This window comes from Eubalaena glacialis, chromosome 11, assembly GCF_028564815.1.
Source record: "Eubalaena glacialis isolate mEubGla1 chromosome 11, mEubGla1.1.hap2.+ XY, whole genome shotgun sequence".
Lineage (NCBI taxonomy): Eukaryota > Metazoa > Chordata > Mammalia > Artiodactyla > Balaenidae > Eubalaena > Eubalaena glacialis.
This window is the reverse complement of record NC_083726.1, coordinates 5,909,223-5,923,189: the sequence shown is the minus strand read 5'-3', so window position 1 is coordinate 5,923,189 and position 13,967 is coordinate 5,909,223. Positions and strand designations below refer to the sequence as shown.

The window sequence follows — 13,967 nt, the reverse complement described above, 5'->3', positions numbered from 1 at the left end:
CGGGGGTCTGGTGGGGAGCACTGCCTAGGAAAGGGCTGGAAGGGGTCCTCGCACCTCCCAAAGCAGCTGGCACGGCTGACCCCAAATTTATAAAAAGAAAAATACACAAGTATATGTGTGTATTTATGCACATAGAAAAAAGACTGAAATGACACTCAGTATCCATCAACTACCGTAAGGTGTTCTGCGCTTCCCCAGTTCACACCTACTGCCCAGGTTAACGTCTCAGGCCTGGAGGAAGTCCACGTGTTCTCCTGACAAGCACCGTGCACCTCCCTCTGCATACGGTGCGCCCAAATGCCTTGGAAGGCTGAGCAGCGCGCGTATATATCTGACCCCAGGCTCATAAAAAGGAAAACATATATGTATATATTCATGTGCAAAGAAACAAGACGGGGATGATACACCCTGAAATACAAACATGACGTTCACAGGTGCTTAGCTCAGGTGTATCTTCTAACCTGTGTCTGCATTTTCTAGTCTTTCTACACTGAATGTGTAATTCTGAATGTGATTTTTCTTGAACTAAGGAAAAGACAAAATAAACAGCTCTTGGGGAGCAACTCCATCATTTGCACCCGTGTGTGGACACGGCGTTAATGCTGACCCATGCTGCTCTCTTACCTAATGAGTCTCTGAGGCGCGGTGTCTTCTATTCTGAACGGTCTCTTCTCGCACAAGTTTCGGAATTCGCGGAAATTTAACGTGACGCTGAGCCTCAAGCCAAGAAGGCCCAGGAATCGCTCGAAATCCTCATCCTTCAGGTTGAAGAGCAGGTGCTGCAGCAGCCGATGAAGGTCGTGCATGGTGACGATGCCATCCCTGTCCATATCCATCTTAAAGAAGGCCGCGTAGGGGTCCTAGAGCCAAAAACTCAGCGTCAAAGCCTGTCCCCCGGAACCGGACGACATCCCCCAACCCCTGCCCCCCGCGCTGTGGACTCATCTCCAAAGTGAGGAAGCAGCCGTGTTTCGACTTGGTTTTTTGGAGGTTTCACTGCTCCAGGAATATCCTTGCCATGATTTGCTTTCCCCAGGAAATGATGAATTATGTCCTCAGGTGCCCTCTTTTAATGCAAAGAGTTCAGGAAAAGGGACAAGAAAGGTGTTTCTCTCCCTTCTGCTCCCTCGGCTTCTGGGACCGGTACTTCTAGTACCGGAAGTAAGAATGAGTACGCTGGAGCTTTCCAGGGCATATAAAAATCTTGCCCTCAAGTTTTTATACAACTTTCATAATGTTTGGCAACTTCTGTCCACGGGAAAGCCAGTGCTGTGCTGAACTCACCCTGAGTTGCCACCCAGAGGCTGGGCCCTGTTTTGATGCCCGTGCTGAAGGCCCCGCCTGAAATCTACCTCTGTGTCTGCAGGTCGTGCTGCACGAGGGCGGTGATTCCCATTTTGCAGATGGGGAAACAGAGGCCTGCAGGGAACTTGTGGTCGAGGCCAGGCTGCACAGCTCAGGGCACACCCTGGAGGCGGGTTGCTTAGTTTCAAAGCCCAGCTCTGCCGGCTACTAGCAGAGTGACCAAGGGCAAGAGACTTAACCCTGCCAGGCTTCTCACGTGTAACGGGAGGAGTATAAAGTCCCTGCCTCTGGGGTGGTTGTGAGGATTGAATGTGCTAACGAGGCGAAGCACTTAGGAGGTGACTGACAGGTTTCCTAAGGGCTCTAAAATGTTGTTACTATTCCTATTGCCTGAGGTCGGACAGCAAGTGCCTGGCAGCGGGATCTGAATCAGGTCTGTCTGGGCCAACACCCTGCGGCCCCCCAACGCGATCCTGTGTCTCAGGCTTGGAGAGCTGCAGCTGCTGTGGTCCCAGCACCCCTGTTGCCATCAGCCCCTGAGGCGGCCCCACCCACGGATCTCTCTGGCTACTTCGGAGGCCCTGCCTGTACCTTCACGTCCCAGGACCCTCCACAGAGGTCACGTAAGGCAAGCCCTGCCACGACTGAAGTGTCCGGTTCAAACCTTTTGGGATTTTGTGGCAAGATCTATCTGTACTCACTCACTTATTCTTTCACCAAAAATTACTCAGCACTGACACATGCAATCACTGCACTAAATACGGTGGGAACCGACTTCAAGTGCTGCCCCTACCTCTCAGAGATGCCACTGTCCAGCGGCCTCTTCTCCAGGAGCACCGCCTGCCGGGGCTGCAGGCCCATCTCTTTGCTGCTGATTCCCTCCACGTCACAGCTCCAAGTCCTCCCACACCCTACAAACCCCCGTCTCCAAAGGCTGTGAGGTATCTCCCCTTGGATGTCAAAACAAGCAAGGCCGAAATCAAACTCCTGGCCCCCGCTGGACCCAGCTCGTCCCCCTGGTCCTTCCCAGCTCAAGAAGTGGCAGCGCCTTCTTTCTGTTGCTCAGACCACAAACCTTGGGAGCGTCCCCGGGTCCTCCCTTTGCCTCACACCCCGCATCCAATCTGCCCACACAGCCATGGGTTCAGAGCTTCACTTCTCCCACTTCCACTGCCTCCACCCGGACCCAAGGCTCCTGGGCTTCCCGGCTCCCACCCTCGCCCAGCCCCCTAGTCTCACAGCCGCCAGTGATACCTGCAGAGCTCAAGCCAGTGTACGTCGCTCCTCTGCTCAACCCACGGCACTCGGGGTCCAATCCTCAATCCTGACCGTGGCCCCAGCCCCCTACCCCTCTGCCCTCATCTCCTCCCCGCTCACCCTTGCTGGGTTTTTTTGGGGGAGGGGTTTGTCAAATAACCCTTTATTGAATTATTTCCCTTTGCAGTTCTTAACTAGCTGACATTCCACTGTACCACTGTGGATGTCACCTATGATGTCGTGAGGGTGGTGGCCATCAACACTGCAGCCCAGACTGGGCAGTCCCCAGGATCTCTTTAATGGTTCCAGAGAGTTCTGTAGCTAAAGATCGATGCCACATCTGTTGGGCGATGTTGACAATCACATCAAAAATGATGTTTCCGCTGTGCTTAATGTTTTTCTGCTTCTTTCTGTCTCTTGGCGGTTCCTTGAGGGCTTCGATGATCAGGGCAGAGGCAGAAGGTACCACCTCAGTCTGGGCCTGTATGTTCTGAATGGTCGGTTTCACTGTAATCCTCAGACCCTTCCAATCACCAGTTGCCTTGGTGATGTCATCACCAACCTTTTTTGGAGACAGACCCAGGGGGCCGATCTTGGGGGCCAGGGCAGATGTGGCACCGACTTCCCCACTGGTGCACCTCAGGTACACGACTTTGATCTTGTTGGGGTCGAACTTAGGCAGCATGGTGGAGGCGGCTGGTGTCAGATGAACCCGGATTCGGGACGACCAAAGAAAGTTGCACCTTGGCCTCCTCCGAGCCGAGAGCCGAAAGCTACTTGCTGTTGTTGGAACATGCCAAGCCTGCCTCCGGCACCCCAGGGATTCTCCACCAGACCTGCTGGGCCTTTGGTCTCTGCCCGAATGCCACCTCTCCAGGGAGACATTTCCTGTCCCCTCTGTACAAGGGCACCACCCTGATGGGTCTCTGGCCTCTCACCCTGCTTTATTTTTCTTCACAGCACGTTTCACCACCTGACACTCTGGAGATTCGCGTGCCCACTGTCTGCTCCACCTCTAAAGGTAAACGTGATATCTGGGCTCTGATCTGTTCCTCGTGACAGCTCCAGCCCAGAGAGCAGTGCTTAAGAAACATCCGTGGCGTGAGGTTGGGTATGAACGATGCAGCAAATATTTCCTGGGTACCTATGATGCACCAAGCACCCTGCTAGGTACAGGGACGTACTGATAACTGGCCCCTGACATCAAGGTTCTCAGTCCAGTAGGGAAGAAAGATGTGTAAGCAAATTACAGCAAGTCAGCGTGATAAATGCAGCAAAAGGCGGGGGGAGGAAGTGCTCTGACGCAGCCCTAATTGCTGGACTACAGGGACAATCTAGATGCCATGGAAACCCATATTTATAATCTTCACAAATTTAAAAAATTTACTCATTTCCTGAATCTCAGTCTTTGACTTCCCAGCATGAAGACTCCTAATGTTATTGGAGCCAATACATGTTGGAGTGAAAGAGATATTATTTCAATTCCTGGCTACAACATTTACTAGGTATGTGGCTTCGGGGAAGTCTCTCCCCACCTCTGACCCTCCGTTTCTTCATCTATAAAATGGGAACACTAGTGCCTACTTGAAAGGGTAGTTGTGGGGACTGAAACAACTGAGGCCATGTAGGTTCACTGCCTGGCATGTAAAGTGAATTCTCTTATGCATTCAACAAACACCTATTTGCATGGCACGCACCGTGGTAGCCAGTTGTGTCATCGGACCTTGACATCTCATGGAATTACAAGTCCCCGCACTCTGCATGCCGGAAGGTGAGTGGACAGCAGCAGACCTCCCAGCAGGTCTGAAGGGCCGGAGGCAGGACCAGCGCTTTGGTAGGAGTTGGCTGGTCACAGAGAGGAGTGACAATCCAGGCAAAGGAGCGGGATGTGCAAGGCCAGGAAGGGGAGGCACGGTGCTGGCCGGAGTGTGACGGGAGGAGGAGGGGGGTCGAGAGGGGCCAGAGAGAGGCTGCAGACCAGCCAGGCAGGACCCGGGCTCATCCTAAGAGAAAGGGGACACTCTGACCAGAGCTGCGTGTTGGGATCACCCTGCAAGGTCGGGTGTCCGGGAGAGATTGTGAAGCGAAACATGCAGCGGCAGAAGTGTACGTAGAGAAGACCCTATTTGTGTGGGGTGATGATCCTGCTTGTTTTTTAAAATATACGTGACTTCGCAGACATGCGCCTGAACCTGCACGGACGCTGTCTAGGGGGTGAGGTTGAAGGTGAACCCACAAGGGCCACAGGAACCTGTCCCCAGGTCATGTCCCCAGGTCACCCAGGGGGTCTCTGTGCCTGCTCTCCTCACCATAGTCAGGGAGGGGGGACGCCCCTCGTTTGGTCACAATGAATTATTTCCTTCGACTGTTCGTGGTCTTTGGCCTGGGCTATGAGGGTGAGGCTGCCTTACTCAACTGTGCTGTTGTCCGTAAACCTAACTGTGCTGAGATGGACTCATTTGGCTACAAAATCAGTGGGCAAACAACAGCAGCAGCAGGATTAATAGCATTTTCAACTAATACAAAATAGTTTTTTCATTATTGATGGAGATATTCAAGAACTTCTCATGAATAGGAACTCAATAAAGGAAATAAAGTGACTGTACCTTCCCACTCAACAATCAAGACACATTCTTTGGGACTTCCCTGGTGGCACAGTGGTTAAGAATCCGCCTGCCAATGCAGGGGACACAGGTTTGATCTCTGCCCCGGGAAGATCCCACATGCCGCGGAGCAACTAAGCCCGTGCACCACAACTACTGAGCCTGCGCTCTAGAGCCCGCGAGCCACAACTACTGAAGCCCGCGAGCCACAAATACTGAAGCCTGCGCGCCTAGAGCCCATGCTCTGTAACAAGAGAAGCCACCGCATTGAGAAGCCCGCGCACCGCAACAAAGAGTAGCCCCCGCTCGCCGCAACTAGAGAAAACCCGCGCACAGCAACGATGACCCAACGCAGCCAGAAATAATAAATAAATAAAATAAATAAATTTATTTTTAAAAAAAGACACACTCTTTGTCCCGTTTACATAAACGTGTGAGGGCAGCGAGCAGCCACCCCGGGAACCCGGATATAACCAGCACCCGAGTCTGCATCACGCAAACCCCGGCAATTAGGGGTTCACGTCTTTGTCTTATCTACTAGGTTATAAGTTCTTTGCAGGATGGGTGGGTGTTGGTGAACGTTTTTAGTTAACTATTTAAAATAAAGACCATCTTAGGAAATACGGGACATCTGTGCGCTGTAACCAAGCTACACTGATAATAAACGTAGGAAGACGGTGGTGCCAGCAGGGAGCTTGGCTTCCCCGTGTCCCCACTGGGAAAGGTGAGTGGGAGGAGACAGGTGGGGAGGGGGCCAGAACAAGGGGCCTGGGTTGCCACGGGTGAGGCAGCAGGACAAAGGCAGCCGCGGGCGATGGCCACCCGGCCCTGCTAACCAGCACAGAGGGGCTGTTTGCCCCCCTGCCTCTGCTTCCCCTTCCGCCCTCTCTCCCTCCCGCCAGGCTCTCCGCCCCATAAATGACCCCTGCCTGCTCCGTGTTCTTCTCGGCTGGGCATCACATTGGACGAAATAATGAGGACTAACCCTTCTCCCTGTCTGCTTACGGTGACCATATGTTTTCAAACCAAGAATTAGGACGCATGGTCTGATGTCTGGACCGAATAGTCAAAGTCAGAACCATGCCGCAAATCCGAGCTAGACAGTCATCATAAGTATATGTTTTAAAATGGGAGCTCAGTAATAACCAAAATGAATCTCCAATTGGCAATCCACGCGGGGAAGATGTTTCAAGCACAGCAAACTCTGGATGCCCTGCCCCTGGGGGCTGGCTCCACCCACAGGGTGCTCCCCACCTCTCCTCCCCTGGACTCACTGGATTTCCACCTACTGAGGTGTTTGCCCCTGCACACCCTGGGGTCTCCACACCCTGGGGTCTCCACGCCCTGGCAAGGACACATTCTAACTCCCTCGTGCCCTCTGCCCCGTTTTGTAGCTAATGTGGTCGATTTATCAATCTTCCTTCCCACTTTAACGACCCTCTTTTACTTCTCAACACAAAAACATTTGAGGTCATTCCTGCCTCTGTGTTTGAATGGCTGCTATTTCTCCTGTCTTACCCATTACAGCTTCTGCATGCAAACCACGCCTCGGTCACGCAGACCCGGGAGCTTTTCCCTAAAGCCCATGACCTGTCTGCCACCCGCCTTAAGCAAGCCCACTCTTCTATTTTTCACTCCCTTCTTTTTCTGGCCAGCACATGCTGAGGGTTTAAGATTTGGTTCAGGGGTCACCTCCTCCAGGAAGCCCTCCTTAATGGTTTTTTCCCCTGTGCTCCCATAGCACAGTACCGGTCCCTCTACGGCAGCCAATCATGACGTGTCGAATTGTCTGTTGACCATCTGTGTCTTGGGCTGGACTGAGCTCCCTGAGCAGGGCTCCCATATTTCAGCCCCAGCTTTTAGCAGAGAGTCCAGCTTATGACATGTAAGTGCACAATGCTTGTTTGGTGAGTGCAGGAGTGCAGTGGACGGGATGCCTGAAAGCATCCTGAATTCGCTGTAACTCGGGTTGTCATGCCCCTTCGCACCCCTCCCTGTCTTGTGAGGAGGGTCTCCTTACTTCTCCAAGGCCTTTGAGGGGCAGAAGGCAGACCCAGCAAAGTGTCAGCAGGGAAGGGCCTCGGGGAGGGGAGGGGATCGCAGAGTTAAGCTCTGTCCCGGGAAGGGGAGAAAAGGCAAGCCCGAGTCTGCGGACGGAGCGCTCTGTGTCCCGATGAGCAGGACATGCTGGGGCCGCAGGGCTCACACCTGCTGCAGCTGAATGGCTGCGAGTGAGGAGAGGGCAGGAGGGGTGTCCGGAGAAGCCAAGCAGCAGAGAGGTCATGATTTACCCGGAAGGATTCCTTCAGTCTCCGGGGGAACTGTCTCAGGCACTCTTCAGCAGTTATAAAGTAGCCGTCCAAGTTCCCTTTGGAAAGAACTGGAGTCTGAGATGAACTCACTTCTGGCCCATTCATCTTAGGATCTGAAACAACGACATAAATCAGGGGACTTCCCTTAGTGGCGAGCACGGCTCTTTATTTCTATCTCAACACTTGACTTCTTCCGTCCCCAGGCCTGTTAGAACACTATACAGTACTACGACCCCGCGGACTGAACCTAGCATGAACTCTGTTATGATCTTAGACATGTCCCTGTCACCACGAGAAGAACTTGTTCTCCAGACCACCAGGGCCACGCTCTTGCCCAGCACGTTTCCTGTCTGGCTCCTCTGTCCGTCCTCCAAGGCAGGGACCACATCTTGCCCATCTCTCCATTCCCAGAAGCAGAGAATGAGGATTCCTGCCTGTTCTGTTTCCTAGAATCAGGTCCTAAACACAGGAAAGCGTAATTCAGTCATGAGGCAGGTCCTGACCTCCTCTGTGCTAGAGGTCTCCGAACAAGTCCTGGTCTTTTCAACAACCCTAAGAGGTACAGTCTCTTCTCGAGCCCAGTTTACACAAAAGGAAACCTATTCTTATGCCCATTCTCCAGATGAGGAGACGGAGGCTCAACTTCCCCAAGGTCACAGGGCTCACAGACATCACAGCTAACCCAGGCCCATCAGATTCCAGAACCCAGCTGGTTGATTACTGCATTAGGCCCTCTCTCTCCCCTAAAACAGAGGAAGGAGGTGTAACCTCCACTTAAAAACCAACCCATTTCCATCAGGTTGTGACACTTTGAGTGTGGCCTTGTCTAAAGCCAGGCTACAACCTGGGACTTGGTTTTGTACGTGACTCTCTGCACACGTCGCACCCACAGCCCCCCTGCCCCCGACGTGGTCTGCAGGACGGGCAGCGGGCAGGGCGTCTGAAGCTTGTGGGCATCCTTGAGTCCAGCCCTGAACCTGGCCTCTGCCTTACCCCCACCTGGGACTGGAGTGGCCTCCCCGGGCTTCGCTACGCCTGGCAGATAACACCTCCCCCCCTGCTGCTTGATCCCCTCTGCCGTGTCCACCCCCAACCCCCCAACGGCCTGGAGCCGCCATCTTCCCCCACCCTCAGCATCTGGCCATATGTTGGGGGCACTGATGGAGGGCAGAGAGGGGGGAGGAGGGCAGGGAGGAAGCTGCTGAGTGCGGTGCTCGCTCTGTGACAGGCTCACCGCCCTGGGACCTCAAGCAAGTGACCCCTCACCCTGGGCCCCGATTTCCTCACCTCAACGATGGATGCCCCCGGGCACTGGAAGCACTCACTAAAATAAATGGGGGGTCCTTTCCCTTCTTTTTATTGTCCTTCAAAAAAGTCAAAACACGTAGCCAAAGAAAGTGTCAAAATCCTAAAATTCCATGGCTTCCGTGTTGTCTTTTTGGGGGGTGTGGGACCTCTCTCCCTTAGGATCGGCAAATGAAATCGGGGGGGTGGTGTTGGATGGGTGAGGAGTCCCAGCGGCCAGCTTCTCTAGCGAGGCCCGCCACACCGCCCGGTCATCTCCCAGGCCAACCCCGGGGAAGACGGCAAAATGCAAATAGGGTTCCGGGTTCTGCCCCATCCAGCCTGCAGTGCATTTATATATCCATGGAATCATGCATATATATGCGTGATTTCTGCAGCTTTTCCAGAGGGCTTATTTGTCTACCTAAACTTCAGTAAGAGTGGAGACAAGGGAGGGGCGAGATGACAGAGCCAAGAAGCGGGAGGCTGGGTGCTGGTCATCCGTCTGCCTGGTGTGCAGCTGGGAGAGCAGATTAAAGACCAGGTGGCGAATGGGAGGCCCCGCCTCCGGCCCGGACTCCACGGTGCCCAGCAAATTTCCTGACATCCATGTGGGTCCGGGGCGGGGGACAGGAGGGGAGGGACAGTGGCCGGGTGATCTTGGGCAAGTCACTGAATCTTCTAGCATCTCTGTTCCTTTATCTGCAAAAAGGGAGGAAGAACATTTGCCTTGCTGGCGCATGGGTGTCACTAATTACAGATAACCAGCATCTGTTTTTAGGAGGAAAACCTTAAAGGACATGAGGTGTGATTGGAGGAGCATAGGCTTGGGAGTAAATTTTAGAAACCATTTGGGCTCTTACTATTTGTAGACGGCTCAGTCCGACAAAATTCTGCACTCACGGTGCGGCTGAGTGAAAAAAAAAGGCCGAAACACAAAGATAAAGTTTTTTAAAAATGTCTGTTTCAGTCTTAGGTCACACACACCGTTTCAACATCTTAGCTCACACTACTTCAACCCCAGCAGCCTAGTGGCACTACTCGGAAAGACCGGCAGGGCCACGGGTGGGAGACAGGTTTGCACTTGGCCATTAGCTACCTTCAAATCCTGTTGCGAAATCAAGATAACTCATCCCTTCTTTCTTATATCCTAATTTTGCAGTCAGCAGAGCATACTGCTTGTCATCCATCGGCATTCCGTTATCTTCCAGGACCTGACCAGGAAGACAAGCGAGGGGAGAGGCCGTTAGGTGGTCCCGGGGTCCCTGCCGGCCGAGCCCCTCCAGCCCCACGGCAGGCTCACCACCATGGCCCCTGCACTCCAGCCTGTGACTGTTACTTGTCTGCCTCCACCCAAGGCCTCCCTGCGGGCGAGGCCCAGTGTCCTGGGGTTGGGGCCCAGTGCCAGGCTTGTTTGTTGAGTGAATGAGTGAACAAAGAGACAGGCGGGCGGCCGGCCTGGCTTTGGTCGGCACGACAGGCACTCGGGGCTGCAAGCATCACTGCAGACCTTTTCCCTGGCCATGCCGTCCAGGTCTCCAGATTCACGTTTGCTGTGACAGCAGTGGCTTTCAAGGCTCATAAGTGAGATTTATATTCACATATATCCTAGGAAACATGAACAAGATAAAGCAAGGCAGTTTGAGGAGGGTAAACTGGAATTCTGATCGAAGTCTCATGATGGTCCACAGTTTAAACTGTAAGTTACTATGTTTTTTGCAGGGGGATCCATGGACACCCCTTTTTTCCTCTCCTGGTGTGATCCACTCACTGAAAGTCATCCGTGATCCCTTCATTCCAGTGCACATAACCTACTTTTTACCAACGGTTTCTACTTTGTGTGAATAGAAAATTCACACCCCTGGTGGGCAGGGGGTGGGAAGCAACTGAGAAAACACACTTCCCTGCATTGCAAACTGAAGCAGAATCATCTAGATGACTCTTCCCAGGAGACGACGCCTTCCTAGGAGAAACTGATCAGGTGGGTTGTTCGAAGGGCACATGACGCTGGCATCCCTTTGCCAATAGCCAGTTAGTCAACAACCTGGACAGAGCTGCCTGCCTGGAGGTGAACCTCCCAGAAGGGATGCTGAGGAGAAGAGAGGTGGGACAGAAGACAGCACCCCTGCTGTTCTCATGGTATTCACGATTTAAATGAGAAAACATGGCTTTCCTTCCAGAAAAGGATACTGAATCACAATTCAAAATGTGTCCATGCATCTAAGGGCCAAAGACACCCAGGATGACTGGACTCTCCCAGGACAGATGCACGAAAGCTGTGTGGGAGAGCCAAGTCTGGAGATGGGTTAGAAGAAAGGCTGTGCCTGAGTGTTGGGGAACACACAGATCAGCCATTAACATGGGGGTGATCAGGGGTTGTGATGGCACAGGAAGCCAGAGTAAGTTAGAGAGCAGAGGAATAGTGGGGTTAGCACCACACTGACTGCATTCTGTGGAGGAAGCTGAATAGGGGAAAGGGAGCAGGAGAATGGGATGAGATAGTACCTGTCATCACCACCACCACCATCATCATCATCATCATCACCATCCCATCATCATCATCACCACCATCATCACCATCATCACTATCATCACTATCACCACCATCACCATCATCATCATCATCATCACTATCACCACCATCACCATCATCATCATCATCATCATCACCTTCATCATCATCACCATCATCACCAACCATCATCACCATCACCACCATCATCACCATCATCACCATCACCACCATCACCATCATCATCACCATCATCACCATCATCACCATCATCACTATCACCACCATCACCATCATCATCATCATCATCACCATCACCACCATCATCACCATCATCACTATCACCACCATCACCATCATCATCACCATCATCACTATCACCACCATCACCATCATCATCATCATCACTATCACCACCATCACCATCATCGTCACTATCACCACCATCACCATCATCATCATCATCATCACCATCACCACCATCATCACCATCATCACTATCACCACCATCACCATCATCATCACCATCATCACTATCACCATCACCACCATCATCACCATCATCACTATCACCACCATCACCATCATCATCACCATCATCACTATCACCACCATCACCATCATCATCATCATCACTATCACCACCATCACCATCATCATCATCATCACTATCACCACCATCACCATCATCATCACTATCACCACCATCACCATCATCATCACCATCATCACTATCACCACCATCACCATCATCATCACCATCATCATCACCATCATCACCATCATCACCATCATTACCATCATCATCATCATGACCATGTAGCGGTGCTTATGCCTATTACATGCCAGACATTGTGCTGAGATCTTTACAGGTATTAACGTCTCATTTAATCCTTGTCATAAGCCATGAGAAAAGCACTCTTACTAACTCCATTTTAAAGATGTGGAAACTGAGGCTATGAGAGCTGCCCCAGTCACATGATTAGAAAGTGACAGACCTGGGATTCAAACCCAGTTCCTCTTAACCACTATGATGAACTCCACTGTTGGAATAAGGTCACTGGGGCCCAGACAAAGAACAGGGCAGGTGGAAATGGGTAGGAGACGACAGTAGGAAGTGGGGGAAGTGCTCTTCCATGCAGCGCTGGCACTCTCACATGTATCCGAACAGGCCACACAGGCAAAGGCTAATCTGGGTCTCGACAGAACACCTTGAGATGCCCTTGGGACACCAGAGGGTGGGAGGCCTCTAAGTAGTGGCTATGAGGCCACCTCCCACTTTCCCCTATGCCCCGGGAGCAGAGGAGAAACTCCCGGGAAGCTGTCAGGAGACAGTTTCTCCTCTGCTCCCTGGGGTCTGACAGGTGGAGCCTTGTGCCCTCGCCTCCGCAGACTAGGTCTGCAGAATATAAACCTACTTAGCAGCAACAGAGTACCCACAGCAGCAGTGCAGCCATCAGCTCCTGCTTTGGTGCCGCTGTTTCTGGCGTGTGGGCTAGGACCAGGGAGCTGGCATCCTTGGTCATCTATGTCAGTAATGAGCTGAATGTGACAGCAGCTCGCTGTGTCTGTGCCCGCCCAGTCGGTCGGGCACTGGCCTTGCCTTGGCTTGTATGTGTGGTGAAGCAAACAAGCTGCAGGATGCGCTTGGTGCGGGATTGGAAGCAGAACGAAAGGGAGGGCAATGCAGGTGTTGCGGTGTTGCCGGGGGCTCGGTGGAGGTGGGGAGCAGCGCTGGATTCCAAGGCTGCCCCAGGGGCCCACCTGGGGACCTGCGCAGGAGTGCGTGACTGGGAATTCTGGAGGCTCTGCGCCATCTGCAAACACACCCAGCCCGTCCCGCTCTGTGCAGGAGGCTGTCCCAGCTCGGGATGGAGCAAAAGCCTTTAGACAGACTGCCGTGGCCCACGCACAGGCACCCAAGCAGCAGTGGGGCTCTGAAACGGATAGATTGGTGGCTTTCTTTGAAAAATTACTTTATATTTTGAAAACAATTATACATGAATTATTCATTGCAAATTCCTCCTGCTCAGTCCTTTCATAAAAACATATGTAATAAATAGTAAGAAAATGTCTGTAGGCAAATGTTTCACAGCCTGGAGGGAGGGTTGAGAAGCACTGGGGAGGCTGGGCATGCCTTAGGCAGCCTGTCCGGAGGTTGCAGGCGTGCCATCCCCTGTGGGCACAGAGCACCACCAAGGATACAATGCCCAGGAGTGCAGTCCCCAGAGAGACACTAAGCACGTCACAAACGTCAGTGTGCCTCCTGCCCCCACCTCACACCACTCATTCCTAGGATGAAAAGGGCAGCGAATCAACTACATTTATCACAACCCTTGGAGGCAATTTACAATACAATGTAAGGCGAAACTGCAACATTTATAAAACAGATTTTCAAGTGTTTAACCATTCAAGTTTTGTCCTTTGGTCTTTTCTAGGAGGCATTTCCCTAAGAAAGTTCCTCAAAGAATAACAAACTGTGACCTGACATATTCTGATTCACCAAATTGTCACTTCCACCATTCCCGGGACATCACTTAGATCGTAGACTGATTCTTCCACATTAGGCCACACCATTTCATGGAGTTGTTGCTGGGCTCTCTCGGTGAAGGCAGGTGCTCCCGGGTAGGTGCCCAGTAACTGGAAGTTGAGTGAGTGATTCAGTCTTTCCAAGTCCAGCTCCTGCAAAGCATC

The 13,967-nt window shown here is 52.4% G+C and overlaps 2 protein-coding genes across 2 annotated transcripts in view; both read right to left on the bottom strand.

The window, feature by feature from the left end:
* EFCAB6 (EF-hand calcium binding domain 6) overlaps positions 1-13,967 on the bottom strand; it is a 136,176-nt gene that overhangs the window by 87,708 nt on the left and 34,501 nt on the right. The window contains exons 6-8 of the mRNA XM_061204424.1: positions 9,861-9,975; positions 7,457-7,590; positions 625-860 (exon numbers count right to left, since the gene is read on the bottom strand). Coding sequence (XP_061060407.1) covers positions 625-860; positions 7,457-7,590; positions 9,861-9,975 — 485 coding nt within the window. The remainder of the gene's footprint in view (positions 1-624; positions 861-7,456; positions 7,591-9,860; positions 9,976-13,967) is intronic.
* Positions 2,819-3,301, bottom strand: LOC133100987 (large ribosomal subunit protein uL11-like). The gene has a single exon (XM_061205526.1). It carries the CDS (start codon positions 3,245-3,247, stop codon positions 2,819-2,821), a length of 429 nt encoding a protein of 142 aa, XP_061061509.1. The 5' UTR covers positions 3,248-3,301.